General features: G+C 38.4%; 1 protein-coding gene across 1 annotated transcript; it reads left to right on the top strand.

Moving 5' to 3' along the window:
* The first annotated feature begins 4780 nt into the window (after nucleotides 1-4780).
* Nucleotides 4781-16069, top strand: LOC134841804 (glutamate receptor ionotropic, kainate 2-like). Its single transcript, XM_063857840.1, has 14 exons — nucleotides 4781-5030; nucleotides 10248-10455; nucleotides 10735-10953; nucleotides 11358-11623; nucleotides 11837-12150; nucleotides 12312-12557; nucleotides 12821-13007; nucleotides 13234-13410; nucleotides 14063-14217; nucleotides 14414-14744; nucleotides 14950-15071; nucleotides 15146-15200; nucleotides 15284-15553; nucleotides 15794-16069. The coding sequence occupies exons 1-14, from the start codon at nucleotides 4781-4783 to the stop codon at nucleotides 16060-16062; spliced, it is 3069 nt and encodes a 1022-aa protein (XP_063713910.1). The 3' UTR covers nucleotides 16063-16069.
* The last annotated feature ends 10842 nt before the right edge of the window (nucleotides 16070-26911 follow it).

Raw genomic sequence — 26911 nt, forward strand, 5'->3', positions numbered from 1 at the left:
GGAAACAATCAGTGTAAAATTTTTACTTAACTCAGACGTTTGTTAATTATTCACGCGAAGTAAAAAAAAACTTAGCGCAGATGAGGAAAACTGGCATTTTCAGACGCGGATTATATTGGTAAGTCATTGAAACCAACTATTGATACTTTCACAGATGGTAGCTCTGATCATTTGCTCTCGGTCAATGTAAAAGTTTTACTGAATTTTGAAGGAAATGTGGTCCAAAATGTACATTGAAAATAGGCGTTTTACAGAGTGAAATCCTGAATTTGCGCTTTATTTTAGCCACTAGTGTAGCATGGTCGCGCTGGTGAGAAGTTTTTTATCAATATTTCAGCAACTATTTCAATCGAGTGATATATAAAAGCAATTCCATTTTCTCTTTGAAATGTCAACTTTGAAAAGAACTAAAAATTATTTCCCATGTAAATAAATACAACATGTAAATAAGTACAACATGAGAGCAAATGAAACGAGCTACCCTCTAGAAAAGAATCAAAAATTGATTTTTAGATTAGGGGAGTCTGAAAATGTCAGTTTCTTCAATCTGATGTAAATTTTCCCTACGGCGTTAATTTGTGAGAAAAGACCTGGGTTTACACAACTTTGAAAAACTTAACTTTCTTGCAGAGCGTTTGTGACATCTCATGAACAACAGCTTTAACTTTAATTATTCGAGAAAGAATTCACGTTGAAAGAAAAACGAATTTTTGACTGCAAAAGCTGGCATTTTTGAGACATGGAAACAAAAGTTAAGCTAAAAAAGAAAGCATTGATACTTTCATAGAAGTAAACTGAAGCCGATTGCTTCGTTATGTGCAGGAAATTGAATTAAATTCTAAGTCAATATTGTCAAAACAGTCCTAGAAACCAAGCAATTTAGATATAGCCATTCTTGTTTAATTTTGCCCACTAATGCATTACACCAGAAACATCTCTATAAACTTTTCATAGTACTTTGAAAACTCATAAAACTGTCGAAGGGTGAAGTCCCATTTGTACCAAGGTTCATTTGTACCAAAATGAACAATCGGTCCCATTTGTACCAAAATTATTCAACTCGATTTCTGATTGGTTCAATTGTGAGCCAAAGAATTATTACATTAATTTTCTATTGTTCAAACAGAAAAAAACTAAAGAGCAGAATCATGACCGCCGCAGTCGCGCCATCGTCTTGCGAGCTTGCCAACAGAGGGTAGGACTCTATACGAAAATTAAAGCTGCTTATCGTAGGTAGTACCAAGAGCTTAAAGTAGTCGGCTTAGTAGTCTTTGGCCAATTGAATATTTTTGGTACTAACTAGATTGATTTTTATTTTGGCACAAATGGGACTGATTTATCATTTTGGTACTTGTGAATACTCACCTGTCCAAGAACTACTATCTTCAAACTGTAACTAAAATGACATATTTCACTGTTCAATGCAAAGTTTCTTTTCCACAAGAAAAAGGAAAAATGTATAAAGCTGAGTCTTCAGGTCATGAAATGATACAGTTGAGTTTTGCAATCATGACTCAACCTCAGTTAACTCATTTTTTACTTTTTGTTTTATTGATACATAATTTACCGAAAATACAATTTATTACCTTTAAAATAAAAGGAACTATTAAGACATAAAGGCGAAGCAAAAAAACGCATTAGAAGACAAGGAATAGAAAGTTAAAATGTTACACAGAGGCGAAGCGGAGCTTCACATCACTTGCAATAGAACACAAAGTTAAAAATCAAAAGAAGTTGAAAAAACTAAGTCTAACAAAAATTTAAATTTTCGTATCTCTCGATAGAAGCTCGTTCTAGACAAACATGCAGGACATTTGAATATTAAACTACCAACGGAAAAAATTAAGGAAGAGGAAACAAAGCCAAAAATCTTTAAGCAGACACAAAATGAGCCTGAAAATATGATTTTAATTTAAAAAATTAGGTTTAGTCCCCTTGAAACTAAAGGTAGCAATACTTGCACTTTCAACTACAATCAAAATCACTTATAGTTTAAGAAAAACTCGCGATGTAGTAACTAAGCCGATAATCCTCGAGCAGACAAACGAAAGTCTGACAATTCAACTCAAACCTAGAAAAATTTCAATTGCATATATAGTGAAAAACTTCTGGCCGAGACTCGAACCCCAGACCTTAGGGTAGGCTGCAAAAACGACAGCGTCACTTTTATGCCAAGAGTGAAAAAACTTGGAAGTTTTTAAGTTTCAATTATAAAGAAACGATTTGTAAAGATAGGTGAATAAAGAAGAATAATAAAGATATTTGTAAGAAAAGTTATTTACGGAAAATTTCCGATTACAAGACAGACACTTCCTCTCGCAAATGTTGAAACAAGAGTAGCCGGTTGCTGTGCAAGTAGCAGGAATATTCCGACCGGTAGTTGAAAAAAATACACCTACGAAAATTTCATGTTCGTACTAGATAATGTTCATAGACACCCTTAAAAAGCATTGGGAAACAATAACCGAGCGCCAACTAAGGCTTCAAAATTTGGGTCGCCCCTTATGTGCCAAAAACAAAACTGTTTTCATAAAACAATTATGAGCAGTAAATGTTTTTACGACCCATCTGTAATGAAACACATAAAAATAAATGTTGCCTTCAAAACTACGCAATGTAAGTTGACTAAGCCGATATCACAAAAGCGGAAACCGTTTAATTCATTTAAAAAATCACAAATTACATAACTTTCAATCATAGTAGAAACTGTTAAATCAATATTATAAAACGCATGCTTCGGAAAATAAACTCAAAAAACGTACCAGATAAGCTAATTTGCATTAAAAAAAAACTTAAATGAATCGACGGAAACTAGGACGAAAAACAGGAATCCGAAAAAAAAACTTGAAAGAAAATTACTGCCTAAAATGAGCGGTTGCATTACCTATCCAAGTTTCTGTGACACACTTACAAAACATTAAACAAAACTACAAAAAAATCAAAAAAACTTGACGGATGTTTATAATTTTTCAATGAGCCAGATTCCGAACTTCCGACTTTTGAATTCAATTCTGACGATTAAATCTAGCACCGGATAATGTTGGTTTAAAAACAACGGAAAACTCGGATATGAAATTATATTCCACTATGATCAAACAAAAAAAAACATACTTTTGATCAATTTGGCATTTCGGCTTCTAAAACAACATATCAAAGAAAATTATACATAAAATAAAAACGAAATTCAACTAGCACGCACAAAATGTCCATTGCACAACCATTTTAGCGGCGCACCGATACAAAAATTGATAAACGTTGTTATTAACGAACATGAAAACTGATTCCAGCAAAGTCCATTCCTTCCGGTTTCATCTTTACTTGTTTGATTCTGTGATACTCAAAAAAATAACTAACCTGTTTTAGAACACTGGTCTAAACTCTGAACTTATTACCGTACATCTTTTCAGTCCTATATCACATTTCTTACCATTAACAGTAACAGTTACATGCGAAGCTATTAGCTGTCAGTGTTGTTGACAATTCATAAACAAGTGTCAGCTTTGCCAATGTAAATAAGTAAACTGAACTCCCGTCAATCTTTTCTCGTCCCCGCTGAGAAGTTATAGCAAATCTGTTCTTTTTATTACAAATCCTAACTGCTCAATCCCCCTACCAGAGCGACATGAATTCCTAATTAGTGAAAACCAATTCTGTCTACCCCCTTTGCTCTCAAACCAGACACAAGTTCAACAAAGCGACAGTTGATACCACTCTAAAATTCATTGCCTCCTAGTTCGTTCATTATCAGACTTCTAATTTAGTTATAGCCCAAATTCAAAAACTACTGACTACCTATACCCTAGCTTTTTGAATACCGACATCTTCGTTCAATTATTACCACATTTCATTATCACCTTGGATACCAATTTAATCATAGAAAATAATAGGTGATAACAATATTCATTGAACTACAACGATAGGAAACCGGAGTAATTTTTTTTGAGTTACAGTAGAATGTGTTACGAATAGAGTTGCGGAGTGCTAGCGTATCATATTGATTATTGATCATGGATTAACGTAACATTGAACTTGATCCCAAATGATTTCTTTTTTCATCCCCCTCTCGTAAACTAATTCATCTTTCTCCTGACTCCCGTTTCTCCTGTTACATAGCCCCGCCTTTCAGCTGCGGCTAAAATTATTTGCCACTTAGCTCGGAGTGAATAAATTCTCCCCGTCAAAGTAAAGATTGAATAAATCCCAGGGTCGCAGTAACTCTTATCAACTTTGCCCACAAAAACTTATAAACTCCTTAAAAGATAATTACTCGTGTTTTTTTCCATCTGAACTAATAAATCATTCTTTCATTTCACAGTTCAACACAATTGCAACAGAAGTTCCCAGTTTATTTTGACAATTATAGCGAAACAACTTGCGCTTTCGGAAATCACCCGCAAAATGGTTACTAAACATTGGTAATATTGTGACGCAGAGCAAACAACCTTCAAGGACGTGTTGCTCTAATTAACGTTAGGGCAAAGATTTTTTTATATCTTCGAACAAGAAAATTGAGCCAATTCTGCTACAACAACAGCTACTGGTTTCTTATCCTATCCAAAACCCAGCCAAACCTGTCCTATTTATTAACCCATACATAACTGCCAATCCAAACGTTTTCTTTGACATGCAGTTTATATTTATAACCGATACTTTAATGTTTAGAACTTTCACTAAACCTGAGAGTTAAATATTATCTACAAAGGTATACCATTAACATTTCATCATCAAAATGGTTTATATCCGCTACTGTAATTCGTTATTTGTGATACAACTCGCGCCAATGGTGCTAAAGATACTTCCTATTTTCTGCAGTTTAGCATCCATTACTGTTTATGGGGACCAAGTTACAGATTCTAAGCCTCATCCGCCTGTGAAGGTTAAAGTGGCCGTTCTTATTGAGAATACACCGCACCTGTACCACCGGGACGTCTCGCGGGGCCTCGCGGAGATCAATGAGACTCTGTGGACTAGGATGGGAGTTGAAATTGAGAGCACAGTAGACATATCATTCGGTGTCGACCCTTACAAAGGTAGACAAAACACTTTTTTTGCTATCATTAAATGGTTTATTTCATGAACATGTTTGGTGTTCATTCTAAGCTTGGTTTTCCAGATTATGAGTGGCGTTCATGATAAAAATCACAAAAGTTTCCGTCAAATAAATTAGACGGATTCCAGTAATTAATCATATGTTCATAATCATAATTCACACTCCAAGTAATCTCAAGCACATATCGGAGGCTGGCTTGTTATGGCGTCATTTATGACACGAGAAAATAACACGCTATTTCTGACAGACGTTTTAAACAGTGTTTAAAACGTACTGTGTTATTAAAGGACCAACACTGCTCCAGGGTGCAATGTGATTTAATTTCACTTTTATTCGAAGGTCACAACAGGGACGGATCTAGGATTTTTCGAGGGGGGATTTTCAACAAAATTTCGAAAATTTCGTCGACCTTTTTATTTCGTCGACCCAAAAAGGCGTCTTTCGGCTCTTTTTGGAAAATTTTAGACCAAAAAATCGTGTTTTTTCGGCGCGCGCACCCCCCTCAAAATTAGTATACTTTGGCTCCTTTAGGGTCTCAAATGCCTCAAAAATTTTAGGGTCAGTCAGCCAAAAAGGGATATCTCAAAATAGTACAAAAGGGGGGCCTTTGGGTCGAATCCCTGACGGGGGGGCATCCGCGCCCACCCCCCTAAATCCGCTAGTGGGTCACAAATATCTCAATAAACCGGAATAAGAGCAGATTTAAACCACCAGTTTTCAAAAATTTCTCAACTTTTGCCTGAGACTCAAAACCTGAATCATATCTTACATTATCTTCTAGCTCTTCAACCCTTTAAAACCTTATCTTCAGATGAAAGAAATTCATAATGAATCTAAACATTCTGGAATTATTGATTCAGTTTTGGCAGCGATTCATATCTCTTGGATCAATTTCTTTTGACCGGTATTAATTTAATCTCAAACACTTAGACGTTTGTTTCAAATTAAATCCTTCTAAGCTATATCTTAAGGAAAAATACAATAATAGCTACAGCTTTTAATTAAATTTAGATAATATTTTCGTTGGTTTGATGAGTACTTAACCTATTTAGTTTTTAATATTTCTTCGCTTAAAGTACAAAAAAGGAAGAGAAATTTTCATTTAAAAAATTCAGTTAAGAAAATATACAGCAAAAACTCCATGAACTACAATCATGGTACCAATTGAAATTAATAAGAGAATTTTAAGAACATTAAACACTGCTCGTTTTTTCATCAAAACCAGACAAAACCGCTACAAAACCAGAAAAATTCAGAAAATTAAGGCACCTCTTATAGCCGAAATAAAAACTTATCAGACCCTGAAACGGCTCGCGCTCCTTTTTTGGGCCCAGCCTAGAATTTTTTCTGCTGTCAATGTGCAAACTACGTATCTAAGCTGACTTTTATTTTAGACACCAAGTTCCTACCTGCTTTACCAGATCACGTCTGTGACAAATTGTTTACAAGAAAAAGTCTAGTTGCGGCTTCCAATACATTAGTTACCAAGTAAGCGCAAGCAGAAAATTTTAAACTCGCAAAAATCAAGCATGTCCGGACTCAAACCACGGACGGACCTTTGTTTCCCATGCAAGCGCGTTATATCTGCACCAAACGGGAAAAATTAGAAGCCGGAAATCATTATTCTAATAACGCAAGTTGAGTGAACTAAGTTTGTAATTGCTAATCAGGAAACATGGTAGAGATTCAAGCCTTAAGGCAACCACATGAACATCTCGTTTGTCTTGTGGGAGAGTTTGCTCAAGAGAGCTGGGCAAAACCTCAGAAAACAAAGGAAATAGCGAAATGCAAGAAATTATTCAAATCAAACACCAAGAATTTAAAAACCCAGAATTCCCAGAAAACCCACAGCAAAACTCACGTTTTTTTCACAGTTGGCAATGGCGATATGCCTTCCAGTAATTTCAAGCACAACTTAATACTGGAATCCAGGGCAGCGAAAAACTTGAAAAACTAAAGATGTAGCTAGATCAAATGCTTTGTAACAAAAACATAATTTCGACAAAGATGATCGTTTAGTTCTGCGCTTGCTTAGATTACGTTCAAAAACCAGATAACGTTCGAATAAGATTCACTTTGATAACTCGAGAAACATTCAGAAACAACCACTTTTCCCTTAGATGAAATTTCTCAGAACAAATTATTTACACAGAGGCAAAGCTTCGCTTCGCAAACCCTAGCGAGAACACGTCAAAAAGCAGCTCTATACAAAGCAATCAAAAAGAGTAAAATAAGATCTGCGACCTAGAGATTATGAGTCTCACGCACTAACCACTCAGCCACATACGCTTAATAGATCACATACACTGATCATATATAAAGCAGAGAACAGATGCTATGAGTTTTCCAATGCTATAGATCGTGATTATAGCAAAAATGCCACCAAATAGGCGAATACTTTTAATGAACACTTTAATTTGCGAGTTGGGTTAGAAAAAAAAAGTTTGAACTAATACACGCAGAAGGACCAAATAAAAACATACATTTTAACCAATCCGAATTTAGTATAAAAAATCTTTCAATCGCGATGATCACAAATCAAGACAATATCTCGTTAAGAAAACAACAAATTTAGTTTCTCAGATTAATTATAGCCAAATTACCACTTCGCTAATAAAAAAACTAGCTTTTCTGATATCTAAGAGCAAAAATCTTGGCCATAGCAGAAAGTGATTACATATTTGGTCATAGTTTGTCATATTTGTAGCAAAGAAATTAAAATCAGAGATACTTTTGCTTACGCCCTCATACCATCTAACGTATCAACTTTTATGTAGCAGGAACACAGAGAAAGTTTTTTTAAGTAGCAGATTTTAAGTTACAAACCCATTGAGAAAAAACAGGGTCTAGTTGATGCTATTTTGTTTTCAGCGTAATGCCTTCGGCAAATAGAGGCTTGTTACGAATCGATGAACGTGTTATAGACACTAATATAGGTCGTGATGATTTTTTGCTATTATTAGGAAAAGTCTTAAAACGCTCTTATGTTTTACAGAAGTGCATCCATACATATTCATGCAATTACGAATGCTTCTAGGCACATACATGCATTATTTGAGTTCAATTCAATTTCATCTGCTAAAAGTCATGTAAGTGCCGGTCTCCATTTACGAAAGTCGAAAAGTCACGAAAAACGTCATCAATTTTCAACTTAGAATTTAATTTTCAGATTTCCCAGCGGAAAATTTTTTTTACAAATTGATCCAGTTTTCTCAAATTGAGTTATATTATCAAAAAAGTGTAATCAAAAATTGTTCTTGAAATTCAAAGAGCTGTTAGGCCATTTTTTTACTTTGAAATGGTTAAGTTGAAGTATTTGAGCAAACAACAATGAGATAGAAGCCCATTGGTTCGAGACAAAAAAATCAATAGAAGCTGTGGTCATTTTAATTTAGAGCAATTAAATGCCAATAGAGATTATTGTCATAAAAATTTTGCAGCAATTAAGTTTTCACATTTTTAAACCTTCCTGAATTTACTTGAAACAGCGCAAACTACCCGATGAAACATGAGCCGAAACCATTTACACCAAATAAAGCGTTGAAGCGAAAAAAAAACAAGAAGGAAAACCAATGATAACATACGTCAGGGCTATTAACTTTAAAATTTACAGGAGTAAATCAAAAACAGTTGCAAAGAAAACTGAAGAGAACTCCCCGATGTGGTATCTAACTGAAGACAACTCCCCGATGTGTCAAAAAATTCCCCTATGTGGCGTCTAAGCTGACAAAACATAAGTAGATACACGGAAGCCCGAAAATTCAGTTCCAATTCCGGAAAAAAAATTAAATTTCATACATACTGAATATAAACAAGGTCCGACAGGGACTCGAACACCAGACCTTAGGGTACAAAGGCCACCGCTTTATCTCTGGGCCAAGTGGGAAGGAGTCTCAAAGTTGCTAAGGTTCACTGATAAAGCGAATTTACAATTTCATACACATTTGCAAAAAGTTATTTACGAAAAAACAAGTCTAATTCACAGCTACAAGACAATTGATCTCGCAAGTGTATTTCGCCAAACTTCTGATGAAAAAAAAAACAAATGGTCGACCCAAATTCGAATAATAGATGAATAATTTCGCATACAAGGCCTTAAAAAGTATATGGTAAGGTAAGGTGCGGATCTAGGATTTTCTCGAGGGCAGGGGATTTTAAAAATTCGGAAACCGGTCAAAAATGATAGCCGAAAATGGATGTCATAAAAAAGTACCAAAGAAGGGCTCCTTTGGTTGGCTAGGAAACCAGATTGGGTTTGTTCTGCTCTTGGTGTTGCTTCTTCTCTTAGACTGGTCACCATCCTATCGAAACATGGCTCGAAAAAGCAGGATTGCGCGAATGGCGTATAGAAGGAATCGAACCTTCGCCTCATGCGTGTCAGAATGCGTCGTAACCACTAGACCATATACTAAGTAACCACTAAGCTAAGCCTGCCGCTCATTCAACACAAAATGACTGAACATAACACAAAATGATCTTCATCTTACGCGCACCGGTTCAATGAAGATCTTACTTCAAACCTTTAAAACCATTCTTCACTATGATCTATCACCACAACGCCAAAACGTATTTATCAATTTGGCGTGTAAAAATCTATGCTTACGCATTTTACAACTAAAACAAACAATTTAAGAACTGGACTCTCATTATAAAAGTAACCAACAATACTTCATGTCAGCGACAAGTGACTTTAGAAAAAACTAAGAAAATTGTTTAATTTGTTTGGGTCAACAAATTATTGAACTCTCCAGCACACTATATGCATAAGTGTCAAAAAGAAGATATTTTGCCAAATTTCTACACCGCAAGCGTATTTCTCAGCATTTTTGGACTTTTAAAGGTTTAGAGTCCACCACCTCATTTTGTATATCGACACCATAAACTTTCAACTATCTCTGTACGCCCAAAGAAGGACTCCTTACACTTCGTGTGCTAAAACAGATCCCAAAAAAGACCCTTTGGATAGCGAAAAACATATATTCACATGGAAAGGGGCGATTCGCAAGCCTTTTCAGAGTATTTGTTGTAAAAAAACATAACCCAAAAATAATTTAAAAATCCGTTTCTCTTTATTTGAAAATTCTGCTGTTTCAGCCTTGACCCTCGCTGTTCCGAAAAACGATTGGATAAGAAACATAGCCCAAAAATGGTGATGTTTTATCTGCGTTTCTTTGTTCAAAAACGTGTGGTTTTTCAGCCTTGGCCCGTGCGTGTAATCTGCTTGAAAGTGGACCACATGTCCTCATTACAAAAACCTCGTGTGAGTCATGGGACGCACTGTATTACATGGCTGAACAACTGGGGGTCACTCACCTCTTCATGACACACACAAGTAGCTGCCAACCTGCAGAATACCCAAACAGAAAAGACCAGTCAACGAATACAAACGAGCCACTAGATTCAAGGTTACAGCATTAGCTGAACAATATAGAACTCGGAGAAACTTTAGAGAAAGATACAATTGCAATGATCTCATGGCGACGATAAGCTGCAAGGTGGAAATATAATGGTCCACTTGACAATTTCCTCACACAAGGGATCTAAAACAGAGCAGTCGATTTTATTTATACTGTAGGCAGGGCTGACTTATACACCATTCCTGGATTTTCAGCAGTTTTTAACGTTAAAAAATTAATTAACATTTAAAAAAACACCATTAATTAACAATCCAACACTAACTGTAGGTACCGTTGGAGGCAGCAACAACAGCAAGGGCAATCTACCCAGTTCAACATTCCACTGACAACACAGTTGACTCCATCTGCAGATCTAGTTCTGGACATTATCATGAGACTTAAGTGGGAACACGTGGTAGTGGTGTATGACTCCACAGGTCCATATCAACTCAACACTTTCTACCACTCACTAAATAGCAGAGTCGGGCAGACTGTTCACATTCACGGGCAAGTATCGCGAGGCCATACTAGACAGCTTTTTCCCCATCCCTCCCCACATTTGCGATTTTTATCTCATGAAATTTAAATTCACAGTCCCCGACTGTTATGAAATTTGACGGATGTTAAGAATCAATTTTAAACACATGGTTGTGATACTTAGCCTTGAAAAGCGACAGGCAGTACCATAAAACTGAAGTGAATATATGGTAGGAGGTGGGGGGATGGCTATCAGTGCTTTTTTGCATCCTCCCATCGGAGACTCGTTGAAACTTTTATGATTTGACAACCAACCAAAGATTCAAAGGTGTCGACACTGAGTTTAGAGAGTTAAGCTGACGGCTCTTTCTGGACGCAACGGAGTCGAAATGTTCTGACAAAATAACGCTCAAAAGACTCAGTATCTGTTTCAGTTGCAAATTTTCCAACGCCTACCAGGAAACACAAAATGGAATGGATATTCGGAACCAGGTGGTAGATTGTGTACGAGAAAAACTACAGGCACAAGACGACATGAAACAACAGCAACGATTCAGTGGCTCATTCCAGCCTAGTAAACATCCAAAACTGGAGGAAATAACTAATTTCGTAATAGTAGCCAACAGCAAGAACTCCCTGGCTATATTGAGAGAGGGAAAAGAGGCTGGATTCATTGGGCAAGCATACAAGTGGATCCTAGGTGACCAAATCAAAATCTTATACTTCTATTGGTCCCGTAACTAAAATGAAGACACCGATAAGAAAAAATTAGCAATTTGATCCAAGAATTATTGGAAATGATTTTTTACTATCTATCTCTTGACTCATGTATAATAAATGGGTAAAAAATATGAAATAATTTGGTGCATTCATATTTGCAATAATTTGGTGCAAGCTCTCATATCTGTTCAAGCCAACCCGGACATAGACCCTGGAATCTTGGCCAAGATATCAAACGACACCAATGTCATCGCTGTAATCAGGGCTCACACGGGCATGGACAGACGTCATCAGAATGACAATCTAGAATCACCCTCATCAAAAGAATCAAGAGACGGAGAGGAGGACGATAGCAACTGGATCAGTTTGGCTCCTTCGGATCCCAATTCGAACCAACAATTCCCCAGACAACAGACATTCCAGACTAGACTAACGGTGGACTTCATCAAGGACGCAGTCTATGCAACCGCACACGCAGTCAAACAGAGAAACCAGCAGTGGAAAACGGTATATATAAAAATAGCTATTTGAGCTCCGATTTTTCTTGTAATACTCGAATATCATACATACTAATGGAAAGTTCATTGTTGAAAAAACTGAATGAACATGTTTCCATCTATAATAACGCTTTTCGCTTATTACCACACAAAACAGTACTTTAATTTTAGAAATCAGTTCGGTGTTTCCAAGAAGATCAGACCCAACAGACAGATGAACACATAGCAGGTCTGTTCGAGTCTTTCACATTTGACCAGCTAAGGAGTAATCTATCTGGTCGGATTTCTTTCTCGAGCTCCGAGGGGCTTCAGTTCTCTCCTGATTTACTAGCAGTGAGGTACACTCTTCTTCCCAACTACTCCTTCAACAGACCCTACGACAACCCTGCAATAGGATCACCAAAGATGCTATCAAAGGTATAGTTGTCTAAACACTGCATTTGCATCAGAACAGTCAACTGGAAAAAGAGTTTTGAGACCTTTCTTAAAATTCTATAAATTATTGAATTATAGAAACGACGGGAACTTTATCACAGACCAAAAAAATGACACAAAAGCTCAAAAAAATTTGAAGAGCTCATAATTAGTCAACGTTTAATTAAATTCACTGAGCGTATTACAAGATTAAGCATGCGAAAAAGTCAATTGTTATCTAAATATACTATTTAGCTTGTTTCTAGGATACCCACTGGGAAATCATCGCCCAATACATGGAAAGGGGAGGGGGAGGAGGAGGGGAGGGGAAGTGGGTGGCGAGGAACCAGTCATCTTTGTTCCGAGACAGTTTCAGGGGTCTCAAAGGACTCATGTTACGCATAGTCACCACAGTCGAGGATCCCTTCATCATCAAGACCAGAACTTCACTCGGTAACAAAATACGCGAGAGATCCAGCAAAACCACTAATTTATATATTTTCACTGGTGCACAATGGGAATAGAAACTTTCAAACTTTTAATTATTTCATTATCGTATAGCAATGAAGTATTTTTTTAGCTTTTCCTGCGAATGAAGGCGATGGCCTTTTTGAATTCAAGAACGAATGCCTAAAAGAAGCCCGTGATGATGATGACGATATTGTATGTTTTGCTGCAGGTGTGAGCTACTCTGGCTACTGCATAGACATTCTCAATGCAATCCAGATCCATGTGCGCAGTCTGGGCACTAAGTTCGAGTATGAGCTCTACGAGGTCGGCGACAACAGCTACGGCGTCTATGACGAAGAAAAGGGCCAGTGGACGGGACTGGTGGGCGACGTCGTCAGGGGAAAAGGTGAACACGAATGTTTTACTTGAAAAACAAACTGCGCTCAAATAGTTCTTTCGACGAAAGGTGAAATGCAGCATGTAACATTTTCAGCAGTATAATTGTTTCACCAACAAAATGAAAACTTTCCTTTAAAAATGTAAAAACCTACACTCTAAATGATAGGGAAAAATTCTCAACTGATTTAGGAAGACTAAGTTTTTTGTTCGAAGTTTCCTTCTGAAAATCATCATACTATATGCATCTCTTAATTAATTAATTAATTGTAGTTCCTGCGAATCGCAGAGGAGCTATCAGTAGGCCTTAACAGTCCTGTCGAGGATAGTCCGTTTGTATTATTTCCCCACATTCCAGACTGTGTTATTTTGTTGAGCGAAGCTCTTTTTTTTGCGACTCAAGGCGGTTTTTAAGCGTCTAGAACTTTCACGTGGTACCACTATTGCAGCCAAATTTGGTCAGGTTGTGGTAGACCTGAAGCTAGAGGTCAAGTGAGAGCTCGTCCTCACACACTATCATTGCCATGGCATGGGATCGATTACACGATCTGACGCTTCTAAAGTGAACGCCTTACCACTATGCTAAGTGCCTCTTAATCAAAGTCAAGATACTCATCAATAACTTATATCTGAAGCAGCGTTACGAGTGTTCTATTGTTCAGCGGACATGGCTGTAGCTGGGATGATCAGGAACTACGAGCGAGAGAGTGTGGTGGACTTCACGGCCAGCTTTATGGACTACGGAGTGGGTATCCTAGTTCGAAAGCCCAGCAGGACTACCAGCGCATTCGGATTCCTAGAGCCTTTCACAGTTCAGGTTAGTGCAAATATATTCGGATTCAACCAAACCGTACTACCAAGCACGTTCTACTCCTACCAAAAGTCTGCTTTGCAAAGTGCTTATAAGTGGGATCCCCTGCAAATAATAAATCAGTTTCAAATCCAAAAATTAGGTGGAAAAGCAACGATAATGATGAAGAATAATTGATACATAGAGAGGCTATTTGTTTCAGGTTTGGCTCTGCATAGCTATTGCCTCTTTCGCAGTAGGCACATGTCTTTTCGTTTTATCCAAACTCAATTCCTACGTCCAAACTAACAACACGCAGTCAGCCATCATGCAATCAAATATAAACCACAACAACAATAGCACCACTTCTCAGAATAGTCAAGCTGACTCCAAAGGAACGGGAGTTCCAGAAGAGGCTCCAGGAGTTGCTGAAGATGTTAAAGTAGACAGGTCTCCTCAGTTCAACTTTCACAACAGTATGTGGTTCACTTTGGCGTCCCTGATGCAACAGGGCTGTGACGTCACTCCAAACACTGTCAGCGGGCGCATCATAGGTATTCAAGCAGAAAGGTCACTATGGCGAGAAAAACCAAACCTATAAATATCTAGCACCTTACTGCTCTTCAGCTAACATAATTATAAAAAATTGCGTATTAACTTACGTAGCTAATAGCAAAAACGGATAGACAAAAGCTTCCAACGGATTCCTTATCAGGGTTTTATTTTAAGATGTGATCCGAATTGGTTTCCGTTTTCTAGGAACCTTCTGGTGGTTCTTCACTCTCATAATCATAGCCACATATACTGCCAACTTAGCCGCCTTCCTCACAGTAACGAGAATGGACTCTCCCATAGAAGGATTGTCAGATCTAGCCACACAGGTCAGTTGACATGACCTGGTTACAACCACAACTTCATCTCAGGGTCAAATTGTGATTTCATTTTTTATTTGCAGCAAAAAGTGATATTCGGCACAGTCGCGGACAGCAGCTTGGAAAAATTTTTTCAAAGTAAGACAACCAAAATATCAATTTAGACTAAAATTAATTCTTTTCTAATCGGATATTTCTAAATTGCCACTTTAATTGTACAGAACAGGCTGCAGAAGATCCTACTTATAAGCAGCTATGGAAGCAAATGGACAATGCCAGATCTGAGTCGATGGTGAGTAACGTTGAAGAGGGTTACAAGAAGGCAATCAAGGGGGACTACGCCTTCATGTGGGACTACCCTGTGCTCATGTATCAGAAGAAAAAGCATTGTGAACTGACAACTGTTGGAAAACCATTCAACAGGAAAAACTACGCCTTTGCTGTTCCAAAGAACGCTATCTATCTCGAAAGCATTACACTCAGCATTTTAGGCAAGTACTTTGTTAAAGTCAAGATTGAATATAACTTCTGTGATGTTAACTTTCTCCTTTAAGAGGTGTTCTAAATTTTTCGTACTTCAATAAATTTCACCCGAGAAAATTTATTTGCAAGGGCATCAAAAATGAGCCCATCTTGCGCTAAATACATAGCTAGAAAGAAAAATAACTTGGAAAATGTTCAGCGTATCATTTCAAAATTCCTATAATATTTATTGAAAACAAACGTTTCAGCCCTTCAAGAAACTGGAGAGCTTGAGAAACTCAGGCAGAAATGGTTCGAAGCAGAATCTCTTTGTGCTGAAGATGATTCATCGTCAACTAGCGACAGTCCTAATGCCGCGAGAGGACTGCAAATGCAGAATGTCGCTGGTGTATTCTACATACTTATCATGGGTGCCGCTCTTTCCATTTTAACTTCTCTTCTCGAAATGACTTGGCACAAATGCCAACAGGATCCGAGAATCAGAAAAAAATCCGTGAACGATTGTCGATTAGACTAATTCAAAAACTTATCTTTCAGAATACATTATCATTTCGCATCTTTTTGAAGTTAGATGAAAAGAATCTAGCAACGATTTGCCGTCAAATAATGCTCATCAAGAAATGGATTTGTTTGGGCGTATTAGTTTTATCAAAATTCACGCTGATTTTCAATTAAAACTATTCGCATAAGAAAATTCAGAATCCAATTACAAATTTGCATCGCAATCGTATGCGCCACATTGTTGTTGTTGTTTGTAGCTGCAAACAGGAAGGGCCGTCCAACTCGAATTTTCACTTTCGTTTACTTCCAATAATCCACAATCAAAGATAGTGGAGATTGATTCATCCTTTCTTCTAACGTCCGTTTTCTTCTTTCGTCAAAAAGTAAATGTTCCCAGGATTCGCTAAGATCGGGAAGGCCCCCACCATTGCAGTACTGAGTAAAACCCTTTCTAAGGGCCTGTTTTGGTACGGAAAACGGAGCAAACCTCCCGAGCCTGGTTCAAACAGATGGCTTTGGTATCCAACTTCGGTACCCAATGTACCACATTCGAAAGCGCCGTCAACAAAGAGGGTCAAATTCACCTCAGAAAACCACAGAATATGTCACTATCTTAGTTAGTGAATATGGAGAGCTTCTTACTGAATTATGAAACAAAACCTTAACTTTAATGACCCGAATAGGGGTTAAAATCGGGTGTACAATCTCGGTTACAAGCAATTCGACTCATTCAGGTTATTCAAATTTGGGACTACTACAAAAAAGCACAAAACAGAACGACAATTGGAATGCTCAGGTACTTTCGACAAACGAGCGTTGCCTCAGACAAAATTCCTAAGAACTAAACATAAGAAAAAGGTAACAAGTTTAATTACAGGGTAAAAAGTCTACCGCCCGAACCCAGCCGAGCAAGAGCTTCGCAACACTTGCGATAACACAACGGGGTCCAATCACCCGAAAATTGAATGTAGATCCATTCACCGGGGGCTATTCTTATGCGCTAAGAACCGAATGGGCGAAAAAAGTCGTGAGCGAAGGACCGAAAACAAAATAAACCGAAGTCAATTTTTAAAAAGAGGTAATTGCCATTCAAGTAAAATGAATTAAATGAAGCAATATTTTGCTTCTTTCAAAACGAAATCCTTGAAATATAAAATTTGTTCCAATTTGGCGGCGGTCAAGGACAATTTGATAATTTTTCATATTTATGCCGTTTTTTATATTCGGCCAATATCAATATTCAGTCCCTGGAAATGTTATTTTTTTTTCTCCAAATTTTAGATTACTGAAATCTGATTAGCTGACTTTTATTTTCGGACATTTGGTCCTTCGCGTATGAAGCATTCCGCCTCATACACCCATAAATCAACACTATCTGTTTCAGATCACGGGCGTCGCGGGGATAACCGGCTCTCGTTTTCGGATAGCGTCGTACCGTATCCTGTTTTGGCAAGCTCGCGACACTTTGGCTCGATTGAGGCAGATACTTTAATAATTTTCGGGTTCATCGATTTACTTTCAATTTTCGTGTGGGCGGACCTTTATTTAGAGTCAATGAATGTAGTTCAAACTCTTGAATACACTACCGGACAAAATAAAGCGCAAACTTTTTTCTCTAAAATGCCTGTTTTCAAAGATGATTTTGGACAAATTTCAGAAAATTTTTACATAGAACAAGAGCAAATGATCAGAGCTGCCCTGTATGAAATTATCAAATTGCAAACCAGTTTTTTTCCGGTCTGAAAATGCTAGTTTTCACAATCTGCAATACATTGTTCAAAACGCGTGCTGAGCTTAGTAAAGTTGTCACACTGAGCAGTTCAATAATATCGCTTAGAATGTTTCACATCACATGAACACCATTTTTTCTCCGCTTTTTCGAGAAAGGATTCGCATCGATGCAAAACTTAGAGCAGATCGTAAAAACTGGCATTTTCAAACCCGGAAAAAGACTAGTAAGTCCTTGAAACCAAATTTTGATAATTTCATAGAGGGCAGCAAGCAGTTCGCCAAGCTGCAAGCAGATCTTCCGGCAGCCAAAAGTTTCTTCCGCAAGCTTTTTTTAGCCTCAGTAGGAGCAAAAGCTACCTTAAGTGAAATTTTTGGTTTGGAGCAGGAGGATGGAACAAATAATGATGGATTAAAACTTTGGCTTGATTCAGCAAAATGTGAACTAGCTCCGGAAAACGGATTCTAAAAAAAATAGACGGAGCTCATTTTGATAACGAAGTTTCTCAAATGATTTTGAAACAAGAACCTATTGATGCGAAACGGTTCAATGCTTGTCAGGAGAGGTTCGGATCACAATGGCTGAAAGTCATGCCATGTAAAAATCTAAGATTAAAGTTATCAAAACAGCGGCTCAGAATTGCAATTGGACTCCACCTAGGTTCAAAAATTTGTGAATAACATAGATGCTTTTGCGGGAAAAATTTAACCGAAGATGAATGGCATGGACTATCTTGTCTGAAAAGTGCAAAGAGATTCTCTAGGCATTCAAATTTGAATGCCCTTATATAGCTAAGTTTCGCCTCCGATCATTCCTTCTGTTTAAGAGCCACGACACCTCCACAGGATAGGTCAGAAGCGACAAGGTTGACTCCCTAGCCACTAGTAGAATAAGCGCAGACTCGGTTTGTAACCCCGGAACGGCGACGGCGCATATCTGACAAATATAGATTTAATTAATGATGAATATATTTTCTAACCAATAGCTTTCGAAGTTCAAGGTGCCGCCGGTTCTAGCACTGAGATTTTTCTAAACAAGCTCTGTAACAACTTGAGTACGTGTACCGAGGAATCGACAACAAGTAGTTTTCTTAAGCAGAGTCTCTTCGCAATACAGTTAGCGAACGCTGCCTGTGTACTCGGCACTATTAATGATAAAACTACTTTCGAAGAATTTTTTTTAGAACCAAGGGAACAAAAGCGCAAATTCGTATAAGTATCTGATAGACCCGTAGCTTCATATCAGGTCAATCTTGTTGAGTTTCTTTGAACTCCAGTTTATTTTGTGCAGGTGTTATTTTTCTCAATCTGGTTGGCTTGATTCCCAACTAATTGACTCTCTTTACTTCTACCCACGTTATACTTTACTCTTCCATATCTAGAAAATTCATACGATTTTGACTGGAATATGAGATTAAGGAACTCCTGAGTGTAACCGCGTTTACTATGATACTTTTGACATTCTGAATAATTTTTTTTAAAAAAAAAAGAAAAATTAGAGGTCAGCCAAAACATACTAAAAAACTGTCGACTAGGGGCAGTATTTGCTGCATTCTCAATGATTACGTTCTAAACAAAAAATTAAATTTATACATCAACCAAATCTAAGATTTAGAACAATATTTTCATAGAATTTATTTTATAGTAAATTTCTGACATTTCTTTATCTTACTTAAAATTTCCTAAACATTTTCTCGTCTGTAAATCATTTATAATATTTTCGTTAACCTGACGTTTGACAGTTTCCAACACGTTCGAATACATATTTTGACATTCTTTTCTCATTTAATGCTCATGAAAACATAGGAAATGCTCGAAAATAGCAAAAAACCGTAAAAAACTGGATTTCCTATGACATACTATCTGGTAGAATCAGTGTTGGAAAAAAATCGGATTTTTATTTAAAAAATCAAAAAATCGGATTTTTTTGATTTAAATCGGATTTTTTTGATTTAAATCAAAGTCACCTACAGTGTAAAGTCACCTACAGTGTAAGCTGGAGAACATTTTAACTGCACAACATTTCATAATTGCAGATGATACACTTTGAAAGCATAATATAATACTTCACAATCATCGGGACATGTTTAGGGTTTTCAAAACGAAAACCAGCTTTGCTGATTTTTCCACTCCTAGGCGATTGCGCTCCTTGGAATGTACCCAACTGTAGGTTGAAAAAATTCTCTCCAGGTCCGCCGTTGAGAAATAAACACTAGAAATAAATCAACCATAAAGGCTTTGATTTAAATCTTGATTTAAATCGGATTTTTACTGTTGATTTAAATCAATTGATTTAAATCAGCCAACACTGGGTAGAATGAGCAACACTATAACAATTGTTAGTCAGACTTTAACCAACAGACCTCTAACAATTGCGATGTTCGAAAGACTACGGAAACTACAAAGATTATATTGTCAGGTAGCATGCAATACTACAAAAATTGTCTGTTATAACTCAGCCAGAGGTTTCAAATCCTTCAGATTTAGATTTTAAACTACAAGTATATTTCATAGTTTGAAGAATGCTTACAAATTTTGTTTATAATGTTCTGATGGATCCTTTCAAAAAATTTCCTTTTTCTGAAAACAATCTGTGGGACATACGCTCAGGGAAAAAATATATTTGGAAGCGTCATAACCATAGCCCCTGCTGCTCTAGGCGTATCAGGTGAAATCTATGGTTCATTTGTTGGTGTATAATAATTCATAAAGTTATCATATTTGCCCCAAAAAACTTCCAAGACGAACACTGCTCAATCAAATATCCGCCCCATATGAGAGTACAAATTCCAAAAAGAAGAAAAATTTCCATCTCCTCGAGATACAAACAAACTAATTTTGCAGCACAATCTGACAATTTGCCATAATCGATGCAACGGGTTCAAGGCGAGACCAATAGAAATGCTGCTTTCGATTTTGCATGACTCTGCATCTCAGCTAAAGTCTATCCCAAACAAACGAATGCGCCAATTATCTTCAATAATTTCCGCGAGCTGAACATTCTTGCTATCGTATCGAACAGGGCGATTGTCGAGACAGATAAAGGATATTCGCTACATCGAGGACACAGAAAAATCACCCGTCAGTTGGACCACGACTGAGACTCAACAGGACTGATCAACGAGGCTAAAAACTTCGCAGAATGTTGGTTCTGAAAAAAGAACGACAACTGTAAAAAGGCTAAAGAAACAATGAAAATCAATTTCGAACTGAACGGTTCCTTTTCTAGTATTTGTTGTTTTAGAGCGTCCCAGTAGCCTCAAAAACTATTAGACACAAGAATTAAATGTCTTAGCACGGCATAACTTATGAATTCAAAAAAATGAAATGACCCCACGCAACGCCAAGGAGTGCGGTCGCTGTAAGAAAAAAAGTTTTAAATCTAGTGCCTCGATATGATTGCGAAGAATTTTACGTTAAAAAATATATAAATACGTTTTCGTTGCTGTTTGGCATGCATTACCACTGTAAAAGAAGCGTTGACGAATTAAGATGTAACATTCGCCCAGAGATTACACAGCGACGGAAAGAAACATTATTGACGACTAACTGACTTCAGATACCTTAATTCTACGTGTTTTTCACCGTCTCTACCTAGACAGTTGATTATGGGCTTTTAAGGGTCGAAAATCATGTAAAAGCTTTAAGGACATCAGTCAAACGAATCTCACTTAGCTTTCGACTTACATATTAATTCAACCACATTGCTTGGTCTTGGATCCCAGACTACGTGATTATAACAAAAAACAGGGCTAAAAACCATAACTGATAACTATATTTAGTGGCTGTTATATATCGGATCCATCAGAGTGGGATAACATTTGTTCTTTCTCTGTGCCAGTCAGTCATATTTGGAAGTTTGACCTTGAGAAACGCAAGAAACATGATTTTGGGGTAAAATGTCATTCTCAAGTTTCTCGCGACAACTGAAAATATCAGAAATATAATATCAGAAGAACCGATTTACAATCGCGGGAAAGTGGTCAAAAAATCAGTGGGAAATTGCTATTCGCAATTTACAGATATAATATCATACGAGAGTAGAGCTGTCTTATTCTTGTCAGAAGTCAGAAAGCAATCACGAGTGGAAGGAGAGCAAATTTGAGTGGACCAAAATGAGCCTTCGGTGGGAAGGTAGGCATCCGAGGTCTCCCAAAGGTCCAGCCCCAAAAACTTATTTCCCAAGTCAAAACTCATTTCTCAAGCTGGAGCTTGTTAATTTAAAACTTCTCGAGTCAAACTTAATTCCTCAGATATTCTAGAGTTACTTGTTAATTTAGTTACTCCAATTCTAGATTGTTCCGGTATGTGAGCACCCAATTTAATTTTCTTTAGTGTGTTTTACATTGTTATGTTGAGATAAGGAGAGTTTTAGGTTGATCCATCTGAAATGGATCAAAGTTCCACTGTCTAATAAAAAGCAACTATACGGATTGTTCCGACTCTGTTTTTAACAGCGTTCGCGTGTTTTAGGTATTTTGAAACCTAAGTATGGGGACGTTCTTATTTTCTAGAGTGAGGGGGTATTTTGGTAGTGGCCTTTAAGCTGTAACAAAGGTTTCAGTATCATGTCGCAAGTGAACCGAATTGGCTCCGACCGTTTGAGGTGGAAAAACAGAAGAGATAGTGTCCCTGACTCTAGAACCAATGGTTATAGGGCCTATTTTTCTTTAACCTGATATGTGACTTAAGTTGAGCAGGCGACTGTTACATTGTGTTTTTATGGCGCTCCTGGGTGTTTTTACGACATCAAGACTACGGGATCAAACCCACTTGACACAGCTCCGGCCTAAATGCCCATTCTAGAGTACCGGTGGTACGGTTCAGCGGGAACGTATAAATCTCCGGTTGTACTGTGATAGCTTTTTAAGAAAACTCAAGAAAATTTTCTGGTACGCTCTCCGAACGAGGCCTAGCTAACCGAGTAAGGGGAGGGGTAACTAGGAAGACAAAAAACGAGTAAAAGACAAAAGCAAACTAAAAAAAACAAAAAAAAGAATAGAAAAATGCACAAAAAACATAAAAAATAAAAAGGACAGTGGCTTTGACTTCCAGATTGGGTGGATCAAACCTTTATATTAATTGAAATAGTATACCCATACTGTTTTCCAATAAGACCGATCGTTTCGATCAAGTCAGCAACTTTATACAGGTGCCCGAGTTTGGGGCGTTGTTAAGGGTTTTCAGATAGCTTGCAACTTCACCGGACCACTAGGAGACTCGACTGGAACCGGTGACCAGCCAAGTGGGAAAGTGGTTCTCAGGAAGTGTTCTCAGGAAGTGTTGGAAACGCCAAAGTGACATCCAGCACGGACAAGAACAAACAGAGAAGGGCACACAGTGGTGTTCTGTTTGGTCAATCGACGGACCACTAGGAGACTTGACTGGAACGGGTGACCAGTCAAGTGGGAAAGTGGTACTGAAGAGTGGTGCTTGACACGCCAAGGAGGCAACCAGCACGGAATCGCAACAAACAGAGAAGGACTCACTGGGGTGTTCTGTTTGGTCAATCGGGTATCATTATAATCCTAATTACGTTATAGGAAATAAGTGTAAAATTGGATCAGCGGATACCCTCTGTTTTGAGGGTACGTTTTTATTTGAGCAGAGCTTGGAAACAGGTTCTACGGTTTTCTCTCAAGAGGTTAACACGCATCTCGCTTAAGGTAATTTTCGGCTTAAGAGGGGGCTAAATAGGGGGGAGGTTAGAAGGGGAACTGGTTAAGTTAGAGGTTCGCGGTTGCAAATTGTAAAAAGGGGGGATTTATTATAGTAACTAGATAATCGATATCGTCGATTTTGTTTCATTAGTATAATCAGAGTCTAGGAAGATACATCTCTAGACCCAAAACGAGAGTTGCAACGCGAAGATATCTAAATTTAGATCGAATTAAGGTATGTAACCTGGTAGGATTGGGAGGGGTGATCAGAAATCGACAGTTTTTGAAACCCGAAAGGAGAATACCCCATAAGATTGTTAGTAGGGGGGAGGAGAACGCGTGACAGTTAGGTACCAGACATTTTTTTTTACGAAAGGACGACATTGGTCACCTTTGAATTTTAGGTAGGTTCATCTTTCTGTTTTTTATCATTTTCCTTGCTTAAATGTTTAGGTTTTTGCAACTAATTTTTATCGGTTTTTGAAGAACAGGTGATCACCAGACACTTGCTAACAAGTCGTATTTCGATTTGCATCGGATTAAAAAAGGAAGGCAATTATAGGCAAGGCTAATAGGTAAAAATTTTGGTCAGTAAGATTGGGTTTGGAGAAGTTTTTAACACTACGGCTCAAGTGGTGGTACCGGGGATAGTGATCCAAGTGCCCCAACACCGAAGAAGAAGAGATCCGACTGTCCCAGCACTGGAACGAAGAGGTCTTGGGACAGTACGAGGAGTCTAAATACTTGAGCAGGCATTCTTGGGACAGTGCGGGGTGTCACAACACTTGAGTGGGAGGTCTTGGGACAGTACAAAATGTCCCAACACTTGAGTGGAAGGGTCTTGGGACAGTGCGAAGTGTCCCAGCACTTGAGTATACGGCCTTGGGACAGTGCGAGGTCTCCCAACATTAGGTCTTGGGACAGTGTGAAGTGTCCCAACACTAGGACGAAGGGTCTTGGGACAGTGCGAAGTGTCCCAACACTTGAGTGGGAGATCTTGGGACAGTGCGAAGTGTCCCAACACTTGAGTGGGAGGTCTTGGGACAGTACGAAGTGTCCCAACACTTGAGTGGAAGGGTCGTGGGACAGTGCGAAGTGTCCCAACACTTGAGTGGGAGGTCTTGGGACAGTACGAAGTGTCCCTACACTTGAGTGGAAGGGTCTTGGGACAATGCGAAATGTCCCAACACTTGAATATAAGGTCTTGGGACACTGCGAGGTGTCCCAACACTAGGTCATGGGACAGTGTGAAGTGTCCCAACACTAGGACGAAGTGTCCCAACGCTTAAGTTGGTGCTCTTGGGACAGTGCGAGGTGTCCCAACGCTAGAACGAAGTGTCCCAACGCTTAAGTTGGTGCTCTTGGGACAGTGCGAGGTGTCCCAACACAGTGCGAGGTGTCCCAACACTTTGAGGTCTTGGGACAGCGTGAGGTGTCCCATTACTAGGTCTTGGGACAGTGCGAAGTGTCCCAACGCTTGATTGCGTGGTCTTGGACAGTGCGAAGTGTCCCAACACTTGAGTGTAAGGTCTTGGGACAGTATGAAGCGTCCCAACACACTTTCTTGGGACAGTGTGAAGTGTCCCAACACTAGGACAAGGGGTCTTGGGACAGTGCGAAGTGTCTTAACACTCGAGTTTAAGCGTGAAGTGTCCCAACTTTCGAGTTTAAGCGTGAAGTGTCCCAAAACTTGAACGAGAGGTCTTGGCTAACACTTGAGTAAAACAACCAGGAACCACTAAGAACGAACAAAAACAGCTTAAGCCTACACTATAAAGATTAAGACTCGAATGATATTTTATTAAGAGAATTAGTAATATTTTTTTAAGATTTTTTAAACTTTAGAATAGAAACTTGTAAATATTAATATTGTAAATAAAAAAAAAATGTAAATAAGAATCATGAGGCAAAGTAGGGTACCGATAGCAGATAAGAGAGTTCAAGAATCAAAGAAAAGTCATAACTCGTCGCAAAGAAGAACAACACTGTCGGATCCGAAAGTAATGAGAAAGAACTTTTCAGTGAACATGGTCAACACAAGAAGCGCAAAAGAACACAAGACGAAAGAAAGCGCTGTGGAACGACTAACTGTACCTGCAATAGAAAATGATCTTGAGACACCAGATCAGAGTGTTGACGAGGTGCAAAGGAAAATAACGGAATCAACACCAATGCCAAATGTGGAAGAACAAGAGAAGAAGACGATATAGTTTTCACCAATTGATACGGTAGACGACATAACAAGCAACACGCCGGAAACGATAAAAGACGGTTCTCAAACCAAAAGAACGTCGTTCACAGAGAGGATTGCAGCGATGGTTGGAATGAAACCAAGAGAGAAGGAGGAGGTGGTACCAACGACCGAGTAAAGCAAGACATTTGGAACAGTTTCTGCAATAACAACAGAGGCCAAACAAGACGATGAGCAGATCAAAAGTGGGGCAACAGCTAACCATGAAAAAACAACTTCTCTTGAGCTGGGCGACTTGATAAAAAATTTAAGTGCATTGAAAAAGATCGACAAATACTAAAAATGGAAATACGATACAACAAGAACGAGAACCTGGACAATTGCTTCAACCTGGCAAGGGCGACAAAAGAAATTTTACAGCAGATGTAGAGGCCACCGACAAAGAGCGTGAGAAACATATCAAAAAGGACATGCTTGAAATGAAGCAACGGTATGACACTTTGAACGAAAAGTTGTGGAAACTAGAGACGAGAATGGACACAATGAGCAGAGACCAAGCAGAAAGTTCATGTGCCATACAGTCCAAACTGGATGCTCTCTTGAGAAACTCTACAGCACAAGACAAGCTGGTAGGAGATAGACCAGAGGGCACCAGATTTGAATTAATAGATACGCAACGGGAAAAACGGGAGTCTACACCGTTACCCCGGATTGCAACGGGCACAGGGGCAGGGGGGTCCAAGACCATCATGAAGGGTAAAAACTCAAATACTACGAATGCACGAGAAGATTTAAGTACAAACTTTAATGTAGCACCTCACGACATGACATGGACAAGCACCTGAGAGATGATGAACAGGACACTGGAAGCTTTCGCGACAAGGAATACTGACTCGAGTGATAGAGGAAGTGGTAAATCCAGGAAGACCTTCAAGAAACCCAAAGAGTTCAAAGAAAACTCGGATGGCTGCATTGACACATGGGTGGAAGTCATGAGACTACACTTAGAGCAGGACAACTTGAATGACAAAAGGCAGGCCTGCACAGCAATACTGAGCAATCTGGAGGGCACAACGTTGAAATGCGTAGTGGCGAAGAAGGAAGAGGAACGTGATACGGCAGACAAGATATTCGAAATACTGTTGAATCGATTCGGATCAGGGATGAAGGGCCACCAAGCGATGATGAGATTTGAAAAAAGAAGACAGAGGGACGACGAGTCAATCGATCGGGTCCTGGATGATCTTGAGAGCCTGAGAAGAAGGAGTGATCCGGAAGAATCGACA

This window comes from Symsagittifera roscoffensis, chromosome 3 (genome assembly GCF_963678635.1).
Source record: "Symsagittifera roscoffensis chromosome 3, txSymRosc1.1, whole genome shotgun sequence".
Classification (NCBI taxonomy): domain Eukaryota; kingdom Metazoa; phylum Xenacoelomorpha; order Acoela; family Convolutidae; genus Symsagittifera; species Symsagittifera roscoffensis.